General features: G+C 42.1%; 1 protein-coding gene and 2 long non-coding RNA genes across 17 annotated transcripts in view; all 3 read left to right on the top strand.

Annotated features, from left to right (window-relative positions):
• The window catches only part of SLC6A6 (solute carrier family 6 member 6), a 93,746-nt gene that overhangs the window by 55,737 nt on the left and 17,169 nt on the right, over positions 1 to 20,840 (top strand). For all 15 annotated transcript variants that reach the window (XM_012572728.5, XM_030283290.4, XM_041718846.2 and 12 more), the window contains 7 exons: positions 3,643 to 3,882; positions 4,467 to 4,601; positions 6,793 to 7,027; positions 12,815 to 12,947; positions 16,221 to 16,355; positions 18,278 to 18,381; positions 18,497 to 18,621. In XM_012572728.5, coding sequence (XP_012428182.1) covers positions 3,654 to 3,882; positions 4,467 to 4,601; positions 6,793 to 7,027; positions 12,815 to 12,947; positions 16,221 to 16,355; positions 18,278 to 18,381; positions 18,497 to 18,621 — 1,096 coding nt within the window. In that variant the 5' untranslated portion in view covers positions 3,643 to 3,653. The remainder of the gene's footprint in view (positions 1 to 3,642; positions 3,883 to 4,466; positions 4,602 to 6,792; positions 7,028 to 12,814; positions 12,948 to 16,220; positions 16,356 to 18,277; positions 18,382 to 18,496; positions 18,622 to 20,840) is intronic.
• Positions 7,034 to 11,574, top strand: LOC140684992 (uncharacterized). Its single transcript, XR_012058064.1, has 2 exons — positions 7,034 to 9,085; positions 9,116 to 11,574. It is a non-coding gene; the product is annotated as an uncharacterized lncRNA (long non-coding RNA).
• LOC140684993 (uncharacterized) lies at positions 12,954 to 15,484 on the top strand. The gene is made up of 2 exons (XR_012058065.1): positions 12,954 to 13,151; positions 13,194 to 15,484. It is a non-coding gene; the product is annotated as an uncharacterized lncRNA (long non-coding RNA).

Here is a 20,840-nt window from a genome sequence, read left to right as displayed (position 1 = left end):
CCATCTGAAGCTTTCTGGAGGGGATACTCTCACAGTCAGATGTGGCTCCTGAAGGGCAGACGTGTGTCTCCGGGAGGCAAGACATATGCCTCAAACTTGGATCACTCCTTTTGGACTATGTGGTTGTAAGAGCATTTTTTCACAATATATTTCCTTGGGGGAATCTGATGGACTTAGATCTCGGATACCATCCCCACTAAGTGATACAGTAAAAATAACCTATTATTCTCTGGTTCTGACCTGGGCGGTGACAACATATTGTTTCAGCATCTCTGTCAGACTATTTCCCTTAAGAGCCATTTTAGCCTCACCCAGTGGGACATAGCTAAAGGAAATGAAACTCCAACCCCATTAAGGAAAAAGACAATGCCTTTCACTAAACAAACTTACTTTTCTTGGCTTTTCTTCACCAGGGAGAATCGCCCGTACCCCCCACCCTTGCAGCCTTTGTAGACAGTTCCTGTAATTGGGAATGGCTGGGTGGACACCAATGGTTGGCAGCAAAGGGGGACAAATCCGACATCCCTTGAACGTGACATGGGCTGGGAGCACAGTCCCAGGTGGCCGCTTAGTGGCAGTTCCTGTGGTACTGCTGGACTGTACGTGCCTGCCAGCCACAGCTGCCGGTCCTCCAGACACAACTGGGATTTTAGCAAGTCTGTACACAATAAAGCTGGGCTGTTACTAATTTTGTGCAAGCCTTGGATAGGTAGTGTGCCCCTCTATTGAGAGCTGGTGACTTGCAGCAAAGTTGTGGTGGCTCATCTCCTGCCACCCATACAGTGAAATGACCCCAAAAGCAAGCATGACTTTGAGGGTTCGTGGGCTAAGGGAGAGATCACGATCTGTCATCACGCTCCAGCTCAGGCTGAAGCATAATTTACACTTAGTAATTAGGTTTTCACGCACAGCCATTAATTTGAGGTATCTTGAGACAAACTAGAAATCCCTTTTTATAATGCAGTTCCACTCAGTTACAAAGAAAGAGTCGGGAAAGGCACCACTTCACATTTTGTGTGCAGCTAATTGGGACAAACCATAGGGTGATCCCCTTGTCCCAGGGAGAGTTGGGGTTTGCAGAATGCAATCAACTGGTCAGCTTTCCAAACTCTGGGTAGAACTGACTAACACCTGGGTCAAAGTAAATCCACAGGCAAGAGGATTAGAGCTGGTGGAAAAATAAAGAACTCTGTGTCACGAGATAAAAGTAGATTGCAAAAAACTGCAATCCTGAAGAGTTTTTAATCTTAGAGGTGGCTAATGCTGCAGGTCTCCTTAGGTTTTTTTACATAAGGGGAGCCTGTGTTCCCATGTTCTGTTTCGGGAGTCTCCCAGTCTCCACAGGGAGCAGTTAAGCTTCTATTTCAAACCTAATCCTGCAGGGATCTAGAAATCTATATATCTCTGTGCCCTCTTAAGCAGGTTTATGGCTGTCCCACCAGTTCACCAAAAAACTGTGTGGAAAAAAGAGCATACTCTAAACACTGGGTGTGAGCCTCTCTCTTTCCACACTGCTGATGAGTGTTTCAATAACCCATGTGAGGAACAGCTTCCATGAGACGATCCAAATGCCCTCCATTCCTCAGCCCAGAATAGACTGTTGCCTGATGGTTATGACACGCTCCAGCAAGATGAAAGATAGGGATTCAAGGAGCACAAATAGGAAATGAAGGCAAAAATGAGCTTTCTCCATACCTGGTAGCTGTTGCAGGGGAGCAGGACAACAACCACCTCTGTGAAGAAAAGCAGTTATGTCCACTTTTTTTCTCCCTCAAGAAAGGACTCCAGGAGTTTATGCAGGATGGTGCCTGTTTGGGGCATGGTGTGAGATGCAGATGTCTCAGGGATGTTAAGGCTTCTGTGAATCCATTTTAGAGGCACCTCCATTATTCTCCATTCATGCTACTCAAGCTAGCTACTGTGAATTAAGCCCAAAAGCAACTCAGTGCCCAAAGACTGTTACAGAGCTGGCCCTACCATTTTTATTCCATTACTGCTTTATTTCGTACCATGTCTCTAACAGTGACCAACAGGAGATATTTTGGTGGAATATATACTGCCTTCATCCCCTTGCCATGTTGATGGTCCATCACCCTGTGATTCACTTTCTCCTTCTGTGAGCTCTCTCTGCTGTTGATCACGAGGTATTGCAGTGCTCGTGTCACCCAGCACACTCACCAGTGGCCTTGTTTAAAAACCAGTAGAAAGTCATAATGATTAACGTTGTGGAGATTAAAGTCCCTTTTTAGATCATGGCCTGATAGGCAGCTGCTGTCACAGTGCCTGCTTTGCAAAGTCCACCAGTGTGCCAGAGGGGTGATGTGGAGCTGCTGTGGTTTGTGGCAGTGTTAGCCCTCTGAAACTTTCCGTGGTGAGTGGAAAGCATTGCAGGTACAGTGAATCATATCTATCTCAAATCATCTTCAGGTTAAAAACTTCCTGCAGAGCTAATATCAGCTTAATCTTCGGGTCACTGCCATGAGCTCAGTCAGGTACAGGGGAGGCTGGCAGCTATCAAACAGGATAATCTGCAGCATGATATTTTTTATGACTATACTCATAACAACACGTATAAGTAGCGAGTGGTTGTGATCTGGAACAAACTTGCTGGTTTGCCTGGTTCTGGTGATAATTTCAGTGTCAACATACTATGCAAAAATAACTGGTCAGATCCAGCTGAAGTCACTTGAGTTATGTGGGGACTTAATTGGCTGCATATGCCTGACATCTCAGTTAACATAAAAGCTACAAGTTACTCCTGAATTGTTTTCATTTGAAAATCTTAGTTAAAAAGGCGCTTGCTAGAATAATCCTTTCTGCTATTATTTTGAATGCCTATGATTTTTATAATAAATTATATGTATAAATTATTAAACCAGCTATGATTTAATATGGTTCATGCCACTGACTTTTTAATTAACTAAGGGGCCATCATTCTCAGCAAACTGTTCCATTGCATAGGTGTGCATTTCACAATAATTGAATATAAAGGCTTATTTTTGTCCCTTTATTGATGTCAAGGGAAAACAGTGCAGTTATGAAAATGGAATAAACTGAAAAGATTCCTTCAGTTCCTGCAGGCTGATTAGAACAAATGACTTTCCATCGCAGCTTTTATGAATGTATAGTTTTCTGAAAGGTTTATAGTACTTCAGGGAATGGAAAATTGCAGGCAATAAATAATACAGGATCGCTCAAGCTATGGGGTAGTAGAAGAATGGCTTTTATCTGGAAAGGTGAGATTTACTATTCCGTACTTCACATAAATGTTCTAGAAGGAACCAGATGCAGTGATTTGTACTTTATTTTGGGCATGGAAGCAGCAGTGTCCAGGGCACCACGTGCAGCAGGCGGCACGGGGAGCGCTGCTGGGGCGCCCCTTCCCTGCGGGCAGCAGGCCAGCAGCGAGCAGTGCCAGGGCTTCACACTGCTCTGCCTGCTCAGAGGTGACCACACACTCAGGGGGACTTTGCCTCTCCTGGTCAGTGAAGTCATCACAAGTATTTTCCCCGTTCAGCTTAATAAACAACGCTGTTTTGTACGGAATGAGTTTGGCTAAGCATTTCTTGCAGTGTTACAGAGCTCAGCTGGAGAAGACTGTTTAATAAACCCCTCTTTACTTTTTTTTCTTTTTCTGTGTAGAAAGCAGAAATATGGCAACAAAGGAAAAGCTTCAGTGCTTGAAAGATTTCCACAAGGACATCCTCAAACCTTCCCCTGGCAAGAGCCCGGGGACACGGCCTGAGGATGAGGCTGAGGGAAAGCCACCCCAGCGGGAGAAGTGGGCGAGCAAGATCGACTTCCTGCTGTCCGTGGCAGGGGGATTCATCGGTTTAGGCAACGTCTGGCGGTTCCCGTATCTCTGCTACAAAAACGGCGGAGGTGAGTTTTCATTCCACGCTCGGGAATCGCTCTGTCTGCCCTATGCTCACTATTTTTCTGTGCTTTCATCCAGTTTTTAAGAAACCTGTTCATACCTGTGTTTTCTGCCTCCCTCACCAGTCTTCTGGAGAGATTGTTTCATCACTGAATAGTTTTTATTAAAATTTTATTAGGGAAAAAAATACAGGAATTTCAAATGTTGTGCTGTTGGAACTTTCCTGCTCTTTTACTTCTGCTACAGCTGAGTCTGAGTTTTAACTAAAAGATATACTATTAATATAGACCATTAGGATTTGAGACCAGGGGATTTCAGAATAAGAACAGTTTGAGCCTTGTCAAAGTATTGTGTGCCTAACAATCTGCCATTGTTATTGGAGATATTCACTTTAAAGAGGTAAGAAAATGCCCTTTCATCCTTTTAGCAGAAAAAATGAACAAAAATACCCCAGAATAAGATTATTGCATAGTGATATTAAAGTATAAACAAATATCTTTGTTTATATTTGCCTGTTGTCACTTTTTTGATGATCTTGTGTAAATTCTATCATTTAATCTCATTATCTACTATTGTATTTTCTCAACAGGTGCATTTCTTATACCTTATTTCATTTTCCTGTTTGGGGGAGGTCTTCCCGTGTTTTTCCTGGAGGTGGTGCTAGGACAGTATACCTCCGAAGGTGGAATTACATGCTGGGAAAAGATCTGCCCTATTTTCACTGGTCAGTACATCTTGTTGTGCTTTACTGCCTAAAGACCCCTCTGCAAACCATATGTAGCAGCACCATTCCCCTCATGTCCATTAACTCAGCTGTTTGCTCTAGTAATTAAGGATATGATATTGGTTCCTGGAAAGGTAGAAGTCAGAGAGTCTGAAGGACAAAATGAGGTATTGATTTTGATGCTATCAGCTTGTTAACTGGCAAAACTGCCAATAACCAAGAAAGAAATTGCATATTATGCCTTTTAAGGCAATTGCACATTTTGTTTACAGGTATCAGAGAAAGTGTTGTCTTAGAAGGCTAGATGGCATTAAGGAAACTATCTTTGAAATGTTATTTTAGTCTAGAAATCAAAATCCGTCTTCCATGTGAAAGTTTCTCATTGGCATCATCTGTCTGCTACTGAAGCAGTCAAAACCTGGGCAGCATTTTTTGGTGGGATTCAAGAACAGGGCTTTGGTCATAACTGAGCAGGTCCTGGCAAATGTTAGTCTGATATTATCAAAGGGCCTTTGCCTGCTCAGTGCTCACAGGAACAGTGTGAAGGCTGCTCTGGAAGTTAAAGAGAAGGAAAAATGAAGGGTTAGAAAAATGACAGAGAATGCCTGTCTTGTGTGTAGATTGCCCTTTACATCTGGACAGCACAGGCAGAATAATTTGAAATAACTACACTATTGTGGCCCTGTTCAAATCCCATTTGGAAAGAGTGGGCACTTCACACTGGCGTGTCTCTAGCTCTGCCACTGTTGCTGTTCCAGGCATCTCTCTCTCCTGATGTCACCCCAGGCAGAAGTGGGGGTTTTCTCTGAGGCTCACCCTCCCACCTAGTACTCAAAATGCTGCTGAGGGTGATGTAATTGTGCTGCTTTAGCTTAATTTTCTTCCTCCTCCTCCCACTTTTGTGAAAACTTTTTTTTTTTTGAAGAGGAGGAGGAGGAAGAAGGAATGTTCCTTGTTTAGATAGCAATCTCCTAGGCATCCATAAAAAGAAAGTGTAGCTAATGTGACTAGCTGTATATGCTGAAATAAATGCAGATGTACAGAATAAATAGCACTTGATCTGCTTGTTTCCATCTGACATGAAAATAGTCTCTGGTGATAAAGACTGCTGCCGCAACAAGGTTTTAAACTGAAAAATATGAGACAGGTATCCCAAGTGCTGGAATATCCATCAGAGTGATATTAAAGGGAGCCCCACAGGTTCTTGTAAGGGACAGCTCTAAATTTTTAAAGGAAGTATTTTTATTTTGCTTGTGGTTCCTAACTGGCCGACTGTGCAAACAGAGATTGATCCAGGTAACCATAAGATCCACAAATACTATGCTTCCTTTGCACAAGTGAAATTGAGGCAGAAACCACCACTTTCACACAGATATCTTTTTAACTGATTCAAGAAAAGTTTTTTTTTCCCCCACATAGACTGAGTCCAGCCAGTTGATAACTGAGTGGTGCAGATGCTGTCCAGCTGAGCTGCTGCCAGGAAAGCTGGCTTGGGGGACAGTGTGGCAAGGATGAGGTTGCCCACACAGGTGCCTAAGAAGTGAGATGGTGTGGTCAGAGAGAGAAAAAGCTTAATAAGTTTTCCCATGAATCGGTCTGGGAAGCTTTAGGAAGCTGGAGATAGAAAATGATAATCAAATAGTAACCAATTTGCAGGTGGTATTTATAACAAGTTGTTTTCTCATAAAGTTGTTGACCGGTGGGTGTCTTCTTAATTAGCCATTCATGTGAAATGTGATTAAATGATCAATCAGGTCCACCTGCGGCAGACCAGTGTCTAAAAGAAGAGGTCAGAATAAATGTGGGGCTTTTTGGCTCTAGCCTTCTGATCTGAGTCTGTGTCATTTGTTCCTGACTCAATGGTGACAATAGTGCAACCAACAAGCAAAACCTGATGCCTTGACTTCCCTCTACTAGAACTTGAAATAGTTGGGTTAGTGTTAAATTGAGAAGATTCTTGCAGTCCTCCCCTCAGTGTCAGCAAACCATAGCCAGAAACTCAGCCCTGAGTGCCAGAGATGGTGGCAGGTCTGTGCTTATGTGTGTTTGAGCTGAGTTTCCATCAGCAGGAGGGCAGGGTAGGATACAAGCCTACAGGATACACAGTGGGAATGGCACCAGCCCCAGGAGATCACAAGGTGCAGCAGCTGTCACATCTGCACGTTTTTCTTTTCTCTCCCCTTCTTTCCAGGAATTGGTTATGCTTCCATAGTGATTGTGTCCCTTTTGAATGTGTACTACATCGTGATCCTGGCCTGGGGACTCTACTACCTGTTCCAGTCGTTCCAGAGTGTCCTGCCATGGGCACACTGCCACCAGAAGTGGAACACGCCGACCTGTGTGGAAGACACTCTCAGGAAGAACAAAACACTCTGGATATCACTGAATGCCACTAACTTCACCTCTCCTGTCACAGAGTTTTGGGAGTAAGTACCCCCTCTTCATGGTGTCTTCAGGGAGCTTTCGGTGGCAGGCCAGAGGTCAGTCCTGAGATTTTATGGAAGCCCAATGGGGAGCATTAGATAGGAAAAGAAAATTGATCTGGGTGTCAGTTTTTTGAGCAGTGTTTGCTGCTGGTTCTCACCTATCTTGACACAGACTGGTAAGTCTGGGAGTGGTGGAGGCAGATGATAGATGTGTAAGTGTATTTATCCTAGTCTACACAGGGAGCTTTAAAAGCCCAGTACAGCTTCTTCTTTGGAAGAAAACTTATTTCCTTCTTGGCTGGATTCTCTTGAGTGTGGCAGGAGAACACAAACAAGTCACTGCAGATGCCCTGATAGCAGGGATTTACAGTGAAAACAGTGACAAATCATCACCTTTGTGGTTATCTCTTCCCCAGCTGTTAGCATTTGAAGTACACTTTGTGAAGCTATAACACATCTCTCTTCAGGCTGATGACAATGTAAGGTTTTGACTTCAGTAATAAATCTGACAGAGGTGGTGAATGTTGTCCTGTATTCCAGGTTTCTCAGGTCACCTCTGTTACAACGTTTTTTTCTGCAGTCTCTGAGGAGGCTGTTTTGCCAGATGCCTGAATTTCATCAGTCATAAGCTTCTTATTCTCATTTCTCTGTTATTTTTCAAGTTTTAAATCATATTGCATAACGTGATCTCTGAACAGGCATGACCTCAAAACTCTCTGTGTTTATATAAGTGTCAAAACATAGCAGCAGAGGAAGACACCTGTAGGGAAACCTAAATCCAAAGTATCTTCAAATAGTTTATTAATATTTTTTTTGCTTGCTTGCTCAGATAGTCACTTATGGGTAGAATCAGTTTCTGGCCTTGCTTAGCTTTTTCGGCATGTTTAAAGTGCAGTTTCATCTCTGATCAACTTGTACCTACTTCTCTATTTTTAAAAATAAGCATCATCCAAAGCCCCAGCAGGAATCGTGTTCGTGCTGAAGATGTTTGGCATGCATTAGGTTTAGGAAAAAATAGTCTTAGGAGCTGTGCTAAAATTTGTAACACGAGAGCCAAAATATAAAGGGGCAGATCGAATCTGGGAGTGGTAGTTTGTCAAAAGGCTCTGGTGGCTGGTGTGAGAGACAGGGTGCAGGCTCTGAGAGCAGCATTTTCACCATGAGCTCTGTGTTTCCATGTTGAGGGGCAGCTGCTTTCCTGGGTGATTTCCTCCCTTTTAAATATGGAGAAAGTTGGAAAACAATTGTTAAGTGGTACCTTTGGATATTTTGGGGGAACTGAGAGGCAAGTTGCAGTAGAAGGGGAAGCAGCTCTCACTCCTTTGGACTCTCCCACAATGGCTTCGGACCGAAAGCCTTGAATCCAAATGAATGGCTGGTTTGGTCATGTGTTCCAAGGTCTTCTCAAGGCCTCCCAAAGAGGCAGAGGTCCACAGTGCTGCCCCTGAAATAGTTGCTCCCCCAGACTTCCAAAATCTCCCAGTGTGTTCATCATTGCTTCTGTGCAGTGATTTTGCAGACAGTCCCCTTGTACCTGGGGCACCTGTGAGCTTGGGGGCTCCTGATGTGGGCATGGAATTGTCCTGCTGCCCTGGAAGCTCCTGCTCCTTGTACTGCACAGATCTGTGGGCCAGATTGTCTCCCTGGGGTCCCCAGGCAGCATGTTCACTTCAGGTGACTGAAGGTACCACAACAGAAAGGAAAAGGGCTAAGAGCTGCGAAAGGGATTATAAAAGAGTGAGAGTTCCAGCACCCTGGGGAGCAGCAGAGCTCTCTGTGGTCACAGCACAGCAGGTGTTTGATAAAGGGTGTTGTGGCAGGGCAGACAAGGTAAGGGGAATATCCCCATGGGATATCCCCATGTTAGTGATGGAGCTTTTAGTTAACTTCCTTCTAAGGGAAACCAAGTCAGAAGACTCCTCTGCAAGTTGAGCCAAATCCTCCTGTAGATGTAGTCAGGCTGGAGGAGCCTGAGCTGGACAGTAAATCCTTGATCCTCACACACTTTGTTGTCCTCTGCTGTGCCCTCTCTGTGCCTGTAGCAGAGTTGGAGCAAAGGTTGCTCAGTGATTAGTGCTTCTGGAGTAGCTCTCCCTGCACTTTGCAGCCACTTTAACTTGTGTCCTCAACAGTTTTAGACACTGTAAGCTGAACTCTTCCCCAGAGTCTTGCTAGGGAGGAGTTTGGCTTTGTAATCCTACTAGGACAGATATACTGCCCATAATTCAGTTTCATCATGAGCAAAACTGCCCTTAACCGAGCAAGCTGCCTTCAGGAGTCATGACACTTAGAGGACTATTAAAAATAGCTGCTGTCTCTGCATAAATAACTATTGATGTCTTAAAGTAAGAGCAGAGATCATGCAGCACTGTTGTAATAAAAGTAGCATAGCTTTCACATGGTGCAAGCACTGAATAGCCCCATTTTTTTCCCCCAGACATGCTACTATTCTTTATAATTCTGAAATTAAAAATAGTTTGAAGAACTTTCAGGTACCATGCTGCCATAGACAATACTGGCTGTCAGCCAGCCAGCTACCAACATGGAAAGGACAGGTAAATAATTAGTCTTTAACTGAAGATATCCATCTGCTTTGTGGCACAATTCATTCCAGTTTAATTCAGAGGTTTGTGAGTATTTGGTTTCTGAAACCAAATGCCATTTTTATTGTGGGACATTTATATAGTGTCCTCATCAGTACTGCTTTGTAAAACTGGTGCTGCCCAGGTATAATTGACCACATAGATGCATTAACCTCGTCACATTGAACTTGGTCTGGCTGGATATATAGTGCAGCCTGACATTTCAGTTCATTTGAATTAATGTTTTGTGCAAATCACATGCTTGCTTGAGCAGCAATAAAAGGGGGTTAAGAAAATCAGGCTTTTTATCAGGAGACTTACCTCTTGGTATCACATGCTTTGGGTCTTATTTCTGAAGACTTTAGACACCTTAAAGTCTTACACACATATTAATACATAAGGGATAAGTGTAATAGGGTAATTAGGGTTGAACAAAACCTCTGATTGTCTGGTGCTGGCCAAGTGTTTATAAATATTTGGTAATCAGCAGACTTTATTTGTCCAAATCCCAAGAAAGACCATCACATGCTAATGGCATGTAATCCTAAAGGGAGCAACACAAAAAACTAAACAAAATCCAGAGCAGCTGTCTCTGCCTTTAAGAGCAAACGTGAGATTTTTTAAAATCATTTAATGTTCTCTTTTTAATATTCTTCTGTACAATCTCTTCAGTGTTAATTATTCTTGTCCATCCAACATGAAAGGGTGCTTCACCTTTCCTGGTTTGAAAGGTCTTATCTGCATTCACTTGATTAATGAGCTGGAATATCCCCCAAGGATTGCATAACACTCTTCATTTTATTTTTGTTTATGTTGTAGAGCCAGTTACAGCTCCTGTTACATTTCCATATTGCACACACTAGAACATATTAGTGTTCAAGGGTCAAGAACTCCTGTTTATAACAAACTCAGCCCCAGCCTGTTGTCCCATTGATTATGTATGAGTGACAGTTAATGACAGCATCCGACTATAAATCTGAATGACTAACAACTCTGTGTGTGTGGTGTGAAGGCAGCTGAGTGGGCTTGGCTGAATCTCAGTAGCATGGGAGTTATGTAACAAAATTGAAGAGTAATTAGCACAGCCCAGATCATGCTCCTTCCTGAACTTGAATTTACAGGGTCAAAAATCCAGGTTGAGTGCTTCTGCAAAAATATACAGGGAGAGAAGTCATAAAACAATTGTAATGCTGAAGCTCCCCTAGTGATTCTGAGCATATTCCTTGAGGAAGTCAGTCTTTGTGAGATGGGATAAGTAAGAAAAGCATAGAAAAGCAAGGTGTCTGTCTCTCAGTCACCCACTGGGGTATCTTCCAAAAAATCTTGAAGGAATTGCTGTGGCAAACTCTAGGAAAGATGACCACTTGGTTTTAGTTCCACAGTAAAAAGCAAAGAAGTCTTAGCTGAATGCATTTATAAAGCTCTCTATTCTAGAAGGCATTTGCAGTTAATTATTCACTGTTTCCCAAGAGCCAACTCTATAGATTGCCTTTTTAATAAGAACTTCCCCTTTGACTGGAAAATTGCCTTTTATTTTTAAAAAAGGCATAGAAAGTTGCGGCTGAACTTTTTCATCTTATAAATGTATTTTCTGCTTTTGTATATGCACAGCAGGTTTTTCCTTTGTTTCTTTAGGCTCAGGTGAAGCAAGACTGCAACTTTATGCCAAATATTCATTACTGAGGGGGTTCTCATAAGTATTGAATAGCTGTGGTGATTAGGGCAGACTTACCCTGTCTGGTGCCATTAGTCCTTTTTCATAACAAAATACACAAACGTTCAGAGAGAAGAAAGCATTTGGTGTGAGAACACGGTGGCACAGGTAATCCAAGTGAGTTTGGCAAACAGAGACAAAAAAACAGATGGGCAAGGGTTTGAGTCATATTAAACTGGTCACTCCAGGGCTTTTTCCAAAAACTAATTGCAGATTTTCCATCAGTGACTTCATTCACTATTATTTCCATGGTAATAGCAAAAAAAAAAAAAAAAAAAAATTCATTAGTTCAGGGGAAAACCAAACCACCACTGTCTGTCTTGTACTGGATCCCCATGCAAAGCTGTGCATGCCACACACATGGGCCTGACCCAGACTGCTCTGGGCTCTGCTCTCTGTGACTCTGGTGAATGAAAGTGCCTGACTTGTACAGCTGTCTGAAAGTAAATTTTAACTAATAATTAATAAAAAAAAATTGTTAGGTAGCAAGTTCACTCCTGTTGTCTTGGGGCAAGTATTTATGTGGTAATTGAGGTCAAAAAGTTTCTTTGACTAAAAAAACCTTGCAGAGTTTGCTAGGTTCATTTGCAGAGTTTTAGCTCAGTGAACAGTAAGAAACAGTTTGTTCTTTTACATATTTGACAAATGAAGTGTTGAGTATGACAAGGCCTGTGCAGTGTGTGAAGACAGTGTATGTTTCATGAAATTATTTGAAAAATAGTTTAAATTACGTATTTAATGGTAAGCCATGGGAATTTTGACAAGTGAGAAGCGTTAATGAATATTTCCCCTCTGGATCAGGCTCTTTTAATGGTCAGATGTTGCTCCCTTAAAGCACAGCTGAGGAATTACTTTTTATTTATTAACCTAAGTGAGGGAATAAGAATTCCCAAATAATCTGTTGCTGGCTCAATGAGACCCCAGTGTTGAGGGCAGGTGGCAGCACCTGGGCAGTGTTTGTTTGGGGGCCCCAAGGAAAGAAGAAATAATGGCTCCAGCCTTCACCCTGCAAAGCTGAATGACCTGACACTTCCCTGCACTGCTTTTTCCTTTTCCTCCTCGTGGCAGCCTTGCTAATGAACTGAAAAGGAGCAGAAACGTGGATACAGGTCAGCTGCAAGGGTAAATGATGGAGATGTGTGTACTACTGCCAGGCAGCTTCACTGGGGCAAGCTGGTCTTCCATCTTCAAGAAAGCAAATACTCTTTTATCTCATATTGGGGTGGTTCATAGGCTCCTAAAAAGAGCTTACATTTTTTAAATGTTGTGCATTATATTGATTTAAGGAATCCTACAGCCATAGGGGAGGTGTAGGGTTGGAAAGCACAGCTTTTTTCACACAAGTCACTGACTTAGCACATTTTGAGAGCAGAGATCTGTGTGTGCATCAGCTGCCCTGCACCCTTGTGTCTTCTTAGCCATCACAACCAGAGCCTGCATCAACTGAGCTCCTGCATCTCTCTCTTCTTTTGTTTCCTTTCAAATACTCAGGCGCAATGTGCTGAGCTTGTCCTCGGGCATTGAAGATATTGGTATTATCAAGTGGGATCTAGCACTGTGTCTCCTCCTCGTCTGGGTGATATGTTTCTTCTGCATTTGGAAAGGAGTCAAATCCACTGGGAAGGTAAGTGCTCTTTTACCCGTGCTAATATCATTGCAGTTAGAGATATTGGGAATACTAAGTAATGCTGTTTTGGAAGATATTCACCATTTCCTGGAAAAACTCTATTTTTCCATGAGTAAGAGAATTCAACTGGCTTTTGAGAGTCATTACCAATGTCCAAAATGCCTGTGAGTCAAGTAGCCACTACTGGAAGGGCATCAAGAAGTAGATACAAGCACAGATTGAGCCCCACTTCGGCTCCCAGAGGACGAACATCCCACTGATGTCATGAGTGTGGAAGGTCTCAGGCTTGTGGTGGGTGGTGCTCTGCACTGTGTCTGTGTTCTCACTCAGTCAAGTTCATCCCAGTGCAGCAGGATGGATGCTGACAGAGCTGTGGTGGGGGTGTTGTGGATGCACAGCATTTTTGAAGTGCCACTCACTAATGGAAGAGCTCTGTGGAGACACACAAAGCTAAACTTAGGTACTTGTTCAGGAGCATTGTCACTCACAAAGATCCTGCATAGCTTGTGGGTTTGGTCCCATCACATGCTCTTCAAGTCACGTTTTCCTGTAAAGGATAACAGTTGCCTCACTCCTGAACATCCTGCTCCATTGCACATCTTGGTCAGTCACTTGGTGTGAAGCATAATACTCTTCCCCCTTGCATTCAGTAGTGTTTTTATACCTATTTTCATAAGTTTTTGGAGCCATTGTGTTTGTGTAATTCTTAGTTTTCAAAAGTGTTCCTGGAGGCAGTGTTCAGATAAGTCTGACAGAGGAGGAGGGATCTCAAGGTACTAAGTTCCCCACATTTCTTCTCAACTATGTGGAAGGAAGTGACCCCATTAGTGCCCCTCCCAAGAAAAGGGCCACAGTGTGAACTCATCTTTTATAAGCCCCCAGAGAAGCCAGGGGGAGAAATTCCAAGTGCCTCAGCTGCAGAGAGAGCATAATTTAGCAGGTTTAGCTTGTTGAACACTGCAGAATCAACGAGGAGACAAAACTTTGTAGGAAGCCAGACCTCATGAGTTCCACTGTTGACTAAACCACTTGCTTTACTGCAGTTTCTACCTTGCTTTCTGTGATTTTTATCAATGGGTCTCATTAAAAAGCTGGTGCCTTGGTCTGGATTCCCTCCACATTTCCCCCAAAGAGCAGCTTCCACACCTGTAAAGCACACATTGACAAAAATGTTTGTTTCTCTATTCCCTCTGACTGATGTGACTCAGTGAGGAGTTTGTACAAGTTTTATGTTAAAGGTGGGTGCAGGAAATCTCCTGCAGCAGCAGGATGGAAGTGAACATTTCTGCAGCACCTTTGACAACCCTGGTGTCTGCTCAGAAAAGGCTCTGGTAGCAGAGAAAAGCATTCCAAGCTCCCTGTGGTATTCCCCATGAAGATAAAAGGTTGAAAACCGGTCTGTTAAAATCAGATATTTAAAAATCTGTGTTCTCTGCAAATCCTGCAAAATTTTCTCATTTCTAAAGCAGGGTGGTTGGTAGGAATTCACTCGCTGCTCTCTGCAGCATCAGAGCTCATGTGGGTGTGCAGCCAAAGACCAACAAAACCATTGGAAAGTCTCGGGTTGACTCCATTAACTTTGGGGTCAAAGAAAAGTAAACTGTAAACTCTAATGGAGGACTTGAATTATTTGAAAAGTTGAGTTTACTTTAGTAGAGGGTTGTTTATAGCACTTCCCTGCTTTCCAGTGTGTTAATGGCTCTTTGGAGAGCAGGGTGGGGGTGGGGAGAAGATGTAGTTTTAAAATCTTTTAGTTAAAGCTTTGGACAAATAAATATGAAATCATGATGAAAAATATTAGTAATGCCTAAGCTTTAGATAATGTGCTTGATCTTAAAAATTCCTGCAGCATTGTGAGAGAATCTCTACCTGCAGTACAAAGACCTCTCTGTGGGTTTTTGTTCATTCAGCTCCTGCAAATACGTCAAAGTTTTTTGGGTTTTTTTTCTGTTGTTGATAAGAAAACTTTGATTTTTTCCTAGTCCTGGCTTATTTAAAAAAATAAGAAGGTGCAGAAATCTTCCTTTTATCCTGGTTTTGGTGAAACTAGGCTAATGTGTAATACATGTTATTTGTGGAAAATATACAAAAAAACTCAAAGAGATAATTAAAAAGGGCATGTATGGAAAAATTTCCTTTCACTCAATGAAATCAGCCCTGCTCTGTGAATTATTTTACGGCAATGCAGGCTTTGAGTTCTCATTATTCTCAGAGGACACACTTATGAAGAAAAATGGAGCATCCTGGGAGCTTTGCAGTAGTTAAGCAAATTCTGGAAAACAAAAATACATTTTAACTCATGGCAGCAAACTGTAATTACCTGGGGGAATCATCTGACTCCAAGAAAAATGCCCTTTCTTGGACAGTAGTGACTGTAGCACAGCAGTTATATAAAAAAATGAAGGAAAGCAGTGATGAGCAAAGAAAGCAAAATGTTAGAGGTCAAAAAGTGTGGGTCTAAAGATAGAACTGTCCAAATGCAAGCTCAATTAACCCTCGTGCTTGAGATGAAAGCAAAGGGCTCTTTCATCAAATGAATGAGGAGATAACAAGAAGAGAAGAAGTAGGCTGTTATTCAAAGAGAGTGGGAATAGAGGTTAAAGATAATGAAGACATATTTTCAAACTGGATGAATAGAGCCTTAGTTTCCAGTAATGATGTTGCTGAATAGGCAGCAAGGGCAAGAATGAAGTTATAGGACTGGAAATTACCACCGTTGTGGCTGATGCCAACCTGAAGGGCTTGATGTGTTCAAGGGGATAGGAAGGGAGACACAGGAGGACGGACAAAATTACCTTCACCTCTGAACACAGTTCCTGGGGAGGTGACTGTAGGAGCAGCAGTGGGGCTGCACAGCAAGGTCAGAGGTAGCAGCAGAACTTGCAAACCAGTTTGTCGTTTGGAAGTTTTAAAGTTCCAATAAAGAATGAGGTAATAATATTTCAGGGACCCTCAGTGAGTAAACCTTTTCACTTCCCTAGCAGAGGTGCACTTGTTATGCAAAGGCAGAATTTGAACAAAAGTCATGAATCATATAAAATCATGTCTGAGTGATGTGACCATTGACTGGGCTCCTTGGAAGGATTCATGCATTGCCTTCAGGCCTAAGGCAATCACGTGTTAAGGACCATTAAACTAAAGGCAGACACAGAAACCCAGGTCAGACCCTTTTTAGGTATGAGCGGGCTTTGAATTCCCATTGTTAGAACTCTCTTGGTTCTGGAGCTTTGGCTGCTACAGACTAAACAGGCCTTTTTTTCTTATTTCCAGGTAGTGTACATCACTGCCACATTCCCATTCATCATGCTCCTTGTTCTACTCATCCGTGGCGTGACCCTGCCTGGAGCTGCAGAAGGCATCAAGTTTTATCTTTACCCTGATATCTCACGGTTAGCTGACCCACAGGTACAGAACCAGGAGTGGGGAGTGGGATGATTTCCTGTGTGAAGGGGGATGGTGGAGGGTGATGGTGCTGATGTAATGTCAATCAGGTTTTTTCCACAGTCTTTAGAGGTCCAAATATAGCATGAACTTTAATGTTGGGTTATATTTTCCAGAGCTCTGCTTGAGAAGGTCACTGTTAAATGTGTTAATGCATCTTTCCATGTGTATGTTTGTGTGTGTATGCGTGTGTATTTTTTTTGTGTCAAAGGACTCTGAGGCTGTAGACTCTGTCCTGTTATACAATCTCAGCTTTCTTGTTGGTAAGGTAAGGGAGATGCATTTTTAATGAGGATAGTCTTTAGTTTCAAAGGAAAGACACGTGAGCTTCACAGATGGAGCAGCAAGCAACAACTGTGAGTACCAGTGTCACTTATCTCCCACTGCTCAGTAGGAGGAGATTGGGAGAGAAGTGAATGAAATTACAGGAGCATGAAAAGCCATGCAAAGGTGGAGAAAATGCTTTCTGAGGCACAGGAACTAGTGTTTGATTAGCCCTGGCTGGTGGGAGCCAGGCTTACTCTTTCTGTATAGATAGAAATTCTGTCTGTGCTCAGAGAGTGCAAGTATGGGACACTTGAGCAAATTCAGCATTGTTTTAGCCAACAGTGTTCATGTGAGAAGTGAAAAAGAAATACAATACACCCTCAAAAAAGAAAAGAAAACAAGGGATCTTTGAAAATAATAAAATGTTTGTCACAGTAATAGGAAATAACATCTGTCTTTGCTATTTCTTTCTAATAAGCATTAGGTTAAAATAAAACTCCAGTGGTCACTAAAGGACTGAAGTAGGAAAAGGGTAATTGAAAGAAATATCATAAAAATTTGGTTCATTGTCTAGTCTTGTTCTTTTTTACAAGACACTCTTTTCACAGGAAACATTATAGTTTATGATTTAATCTTCTTTTATGGGACCCTATCATTTTTATGATCTACTGTTAGCCCTAACCAGAATGTCAGCAGATAATGTAGGAGAGGTTCATGTGAGCTGGCTGGCTCCCGCCCACAGTCTAGCAAAAGCATCACTCTGAGGAGACCGTAGTTTCCTCAGTCTTCCCAGCAAGGTGCAAGGAAGTGATGGTGGGAGGGAGGAGGTAATGGTCCTCAGTCTACATTCTCACTTACTCAACCTCCTTGGTGGTTTCCACTGGTGTTAGCAGTCTTCAATTTGCAGAAAGAAGAGAGCAGATGGGATTCAGAGGGCGTTTTGATAGCTTGCTATGTATTTACTAGCCAAGAAGTTCATAGTGTACGGTTATTTCACTCTGTGTGTGTTTTTTTTAAAAGTAATCAGGACAAAGAATCATGAGACCAAGATCAGATATGTGTCTTATAAAGTGCATTGTATTTTGCTTGTTTTCCCCCCACCCCTGTGGCTTTTTATCTTGCATTTGAACAGGTACAAAAACAACCAGAAAGCTAGAAAAATAAACAGACCAAATTCACAAACCTGTTTCTCAAGCTTTTCACATCTTCAGTTTAAGGAATCTGTCGGCTGACTCTAACTGAAATGAGTTACAAGAGAAATGAGCAATGTTACAAATACTTCTGCGTTTCCTATTGCACTGAAACACATTTATTGCTGCGCCAACAGGAAAGATCAGCTGAATGACTAAGAAACTAGAAATACTGAGAATCTCTGGGGAGGGGAAACAGGAACTATTGTAGAGATCATGTTCTGGGTTCTGATGCTAACAATTCTCTTTTCCTTGTGAAAGCCAAACATGAAATGTGTTGTTCTCTTTCCCTTTCTCCCTGATCCTTTAGCTTTCACTCTCAATGGAAACAATTATTTTGTTGATTTTGCTTAGTTTGAACTGTGTGTTTGTGTTGATTATTGCAATGCAACAATGCTGGTAGTAACAGTATTTCTGTCTTTTCTTTAGGTCTGGATAGATGCAGGGACACAAATCTTCTTCTCATATGCAATCTGCTTAGGAGCAATGACTTCCCTGGGGAGCTACAACAAGTACAAATACAACTGCTATAGGCAAGTTTCCATCCAAGGGGGTTTAGTGTTTTAGCTAAATGATGTAAATAAAGTAGGGACAATGGGTTAATTTTTTTTTTTAATTAACTTGCTCCATGACATATGTGTGACTTAGGGACTGTTTGCTGCTGGGATGCCTGAACAGTGGTACCAGTTTTGTGTCTGGCTTCGCAATTTTTTCCGTCCTGGGCTTCATGGCACAAGAGCAAGGGGTGAACATTGCTGATGTGGCAGAGTCAGGTACGATGGTGTTGGTGGCAGTGGTGGTGGGCACTGCCGCCCAGCGTGTGAGCAAAGTTCTGCAGACTCAATCAGCTAACGTCTTAGTGATAAAACAGAACAAGATTTCCCATAATTGCCAGAAAAAATAAGCACGTTGTTGATTTGGGCTGTAATCTAGAGTAGTGAGGGTTAGTTGGGGTTGTACTGTTTGATTAACAGGGCAGCAAACACATTTCCTAGAGAATGCTAATCCATTTGAGTTGAGATTAGAGCTAAGATAACTACACCATTATCCAGGGTCCAGAATGTCATTAATTCAAGAATTTATTCCATCCTTCTTTTCAGACTACCTTTATTTTCATTCAAATGCAAATTGCCAGTGTTTATGTATTTTTATAGTTTAGTGTTGCTTGCTCACAGCACTAGAATAGGATTAGTACCTTGGCCTTTTGAAGGGACGCACACATATACATTCCCAAATCTCACTGAAAGGCAAGAGTAGTTGGAGAACTCCATCTCCAGGGTTTTGTGGACCACTTCACCCACAGGAACTCTAGGTGTTGCAATCCTGCACTTGTTCTCTGTAGCATCAGTGTGAGGTTGACAGAGCTGTCAAAGTCCATTTCAAAACCTGATGTACACTTAGATTCCTCCCTTATTTCAGAAGTGTCCTTCCCATTAACATTCAGTTATGCACATGCAGAAGTAGAAGCTCAATCCTCATAGCTTGTGACTGTATCTCAAGCGAAACAGATGACATTTTTCCTCTGTACATTTCTAATCCATGAGGGCAGGTGTAACCACGTGTTTTAACATAGAACAGACAGATTAGTTGGGAATTACCATGGGAAAATAATGGATCAGGTTTTGACAGCCATGAGGCTTAAAGCAAGTCAGATTTTAGTAATAGCAATGTCACGTGAATGCACTTTTGATATTTCTTTCTGATTTTTTGAGCACTTTTAATTCACCTGCACAGAATTGGAAAGCTTTCCTCTGCAAACATGCTGTTAAACTCAAAAAGTCAATATATCTTCTAATCACATGGCTCTGGGAGTTAAGTCTTTAAGAAAAATGTCTCACTTCACAAGGGCTAATGAAAAACTAATGACATTGATGGCACCGCTGGATTCCTGGGTGGCTGCAATTGGCATAGCCCTTGCAAGTGCAATTAGTAACAATCTTGGCCATAATGCTTATTTTGATTGGAGGTTGATTGCTTTGTTTGGAAACAGGAAGCAAGGGAATAATCCTATTGAATGAATCATAAATAGCCCTATTTTTTTATTTATATGTAGGTGGATCAATTCCAAGAGTAGTATTTTTAAGTATTTGTACATTAGGTTTTTATCTGGTCAATATTTATTCTAATTTTTACTATATCTCTGATAGAGGCAGCTACATTCCTGTCACCTGACATTTCTAGAATTAAACAATTCTATAGTAACACTGGATTGTTAAGTAATCTTTAAACATAAATTTACTCACTTAGTGTTTAGATACTAAGTGTTTAAATATTTTTTCCAACATCTCAAAAAGCATTTTTTTGAAGGAGGGCTTAATAGCTCATTATAGAGACAGCAAGGGCACAGAGTAGCATCTGAACTCGGCTTTTGATTTTTTTGCATATTTAGTTCTCTACTGTTTTGTTTATATCCATGTCACTAATGGCCAGAGATTGCAACTGGCTCATCATGCAGTGGGTGCCCATCACTGCTGGTCTTTGGCTAAGTCCTAGGGGACATTTTTACCTGACAGTAAACACTACTGAAATTATCCAGAAGTATCCAAACCACTTCCCATGTATTTTCTTGCTGCTTTTCTCAGAGAGATAAGTGCAGAGCCACTGAAGACATTTGGTCCCATCAGTATGAGTGTCCCAGGACCTGCATGGGGCTCTGAGAGAAGTTTTCCTTGCTTTTTCTTAGCACAGGTGGATTCAGCAGATGCTTGAGCATCTGTTTTCTGGCCTTGCCCTTTTTGGTTTCTTTTGATGCAAGGTCAGAACTGCTCCCCTGGGTCAGGAAAAAGCAAGCAGAGATGCTGCCCCTTGGTGCAGCACTTGGCAGAAGATGTTGTCCACGGGGCTGAGACCCCATCTCTGCCCAGTGAGTTCAATTCCTCCTGCCCTATCCATGACACCATTTGTTTGCACTCCTGAAAGCCACAGGAACATCACCAAATTTGCTTACAGCAGAATCTCATGGCCACATTTTTTCCCAGTGCCAAATTCAGTG

This window comes from Taeniopygia guttata, chromosome 12, assembly GCF_048771995.1.
Source record: "Taeniopygia guttata chromosome 12, bTaeGut7.mat, whole genome shotgun sequence".
In the NCBI taxonomy this organism is placed as follows: Eukaryota; Metazoa; Chordata; class Aves; order Passeriformes; family Estrildidae; genus Taeniopygia; species Taeniopygia guttata.
This window is presented reverse-complemented; position numbering and strand designations above follow the sequence as displayed.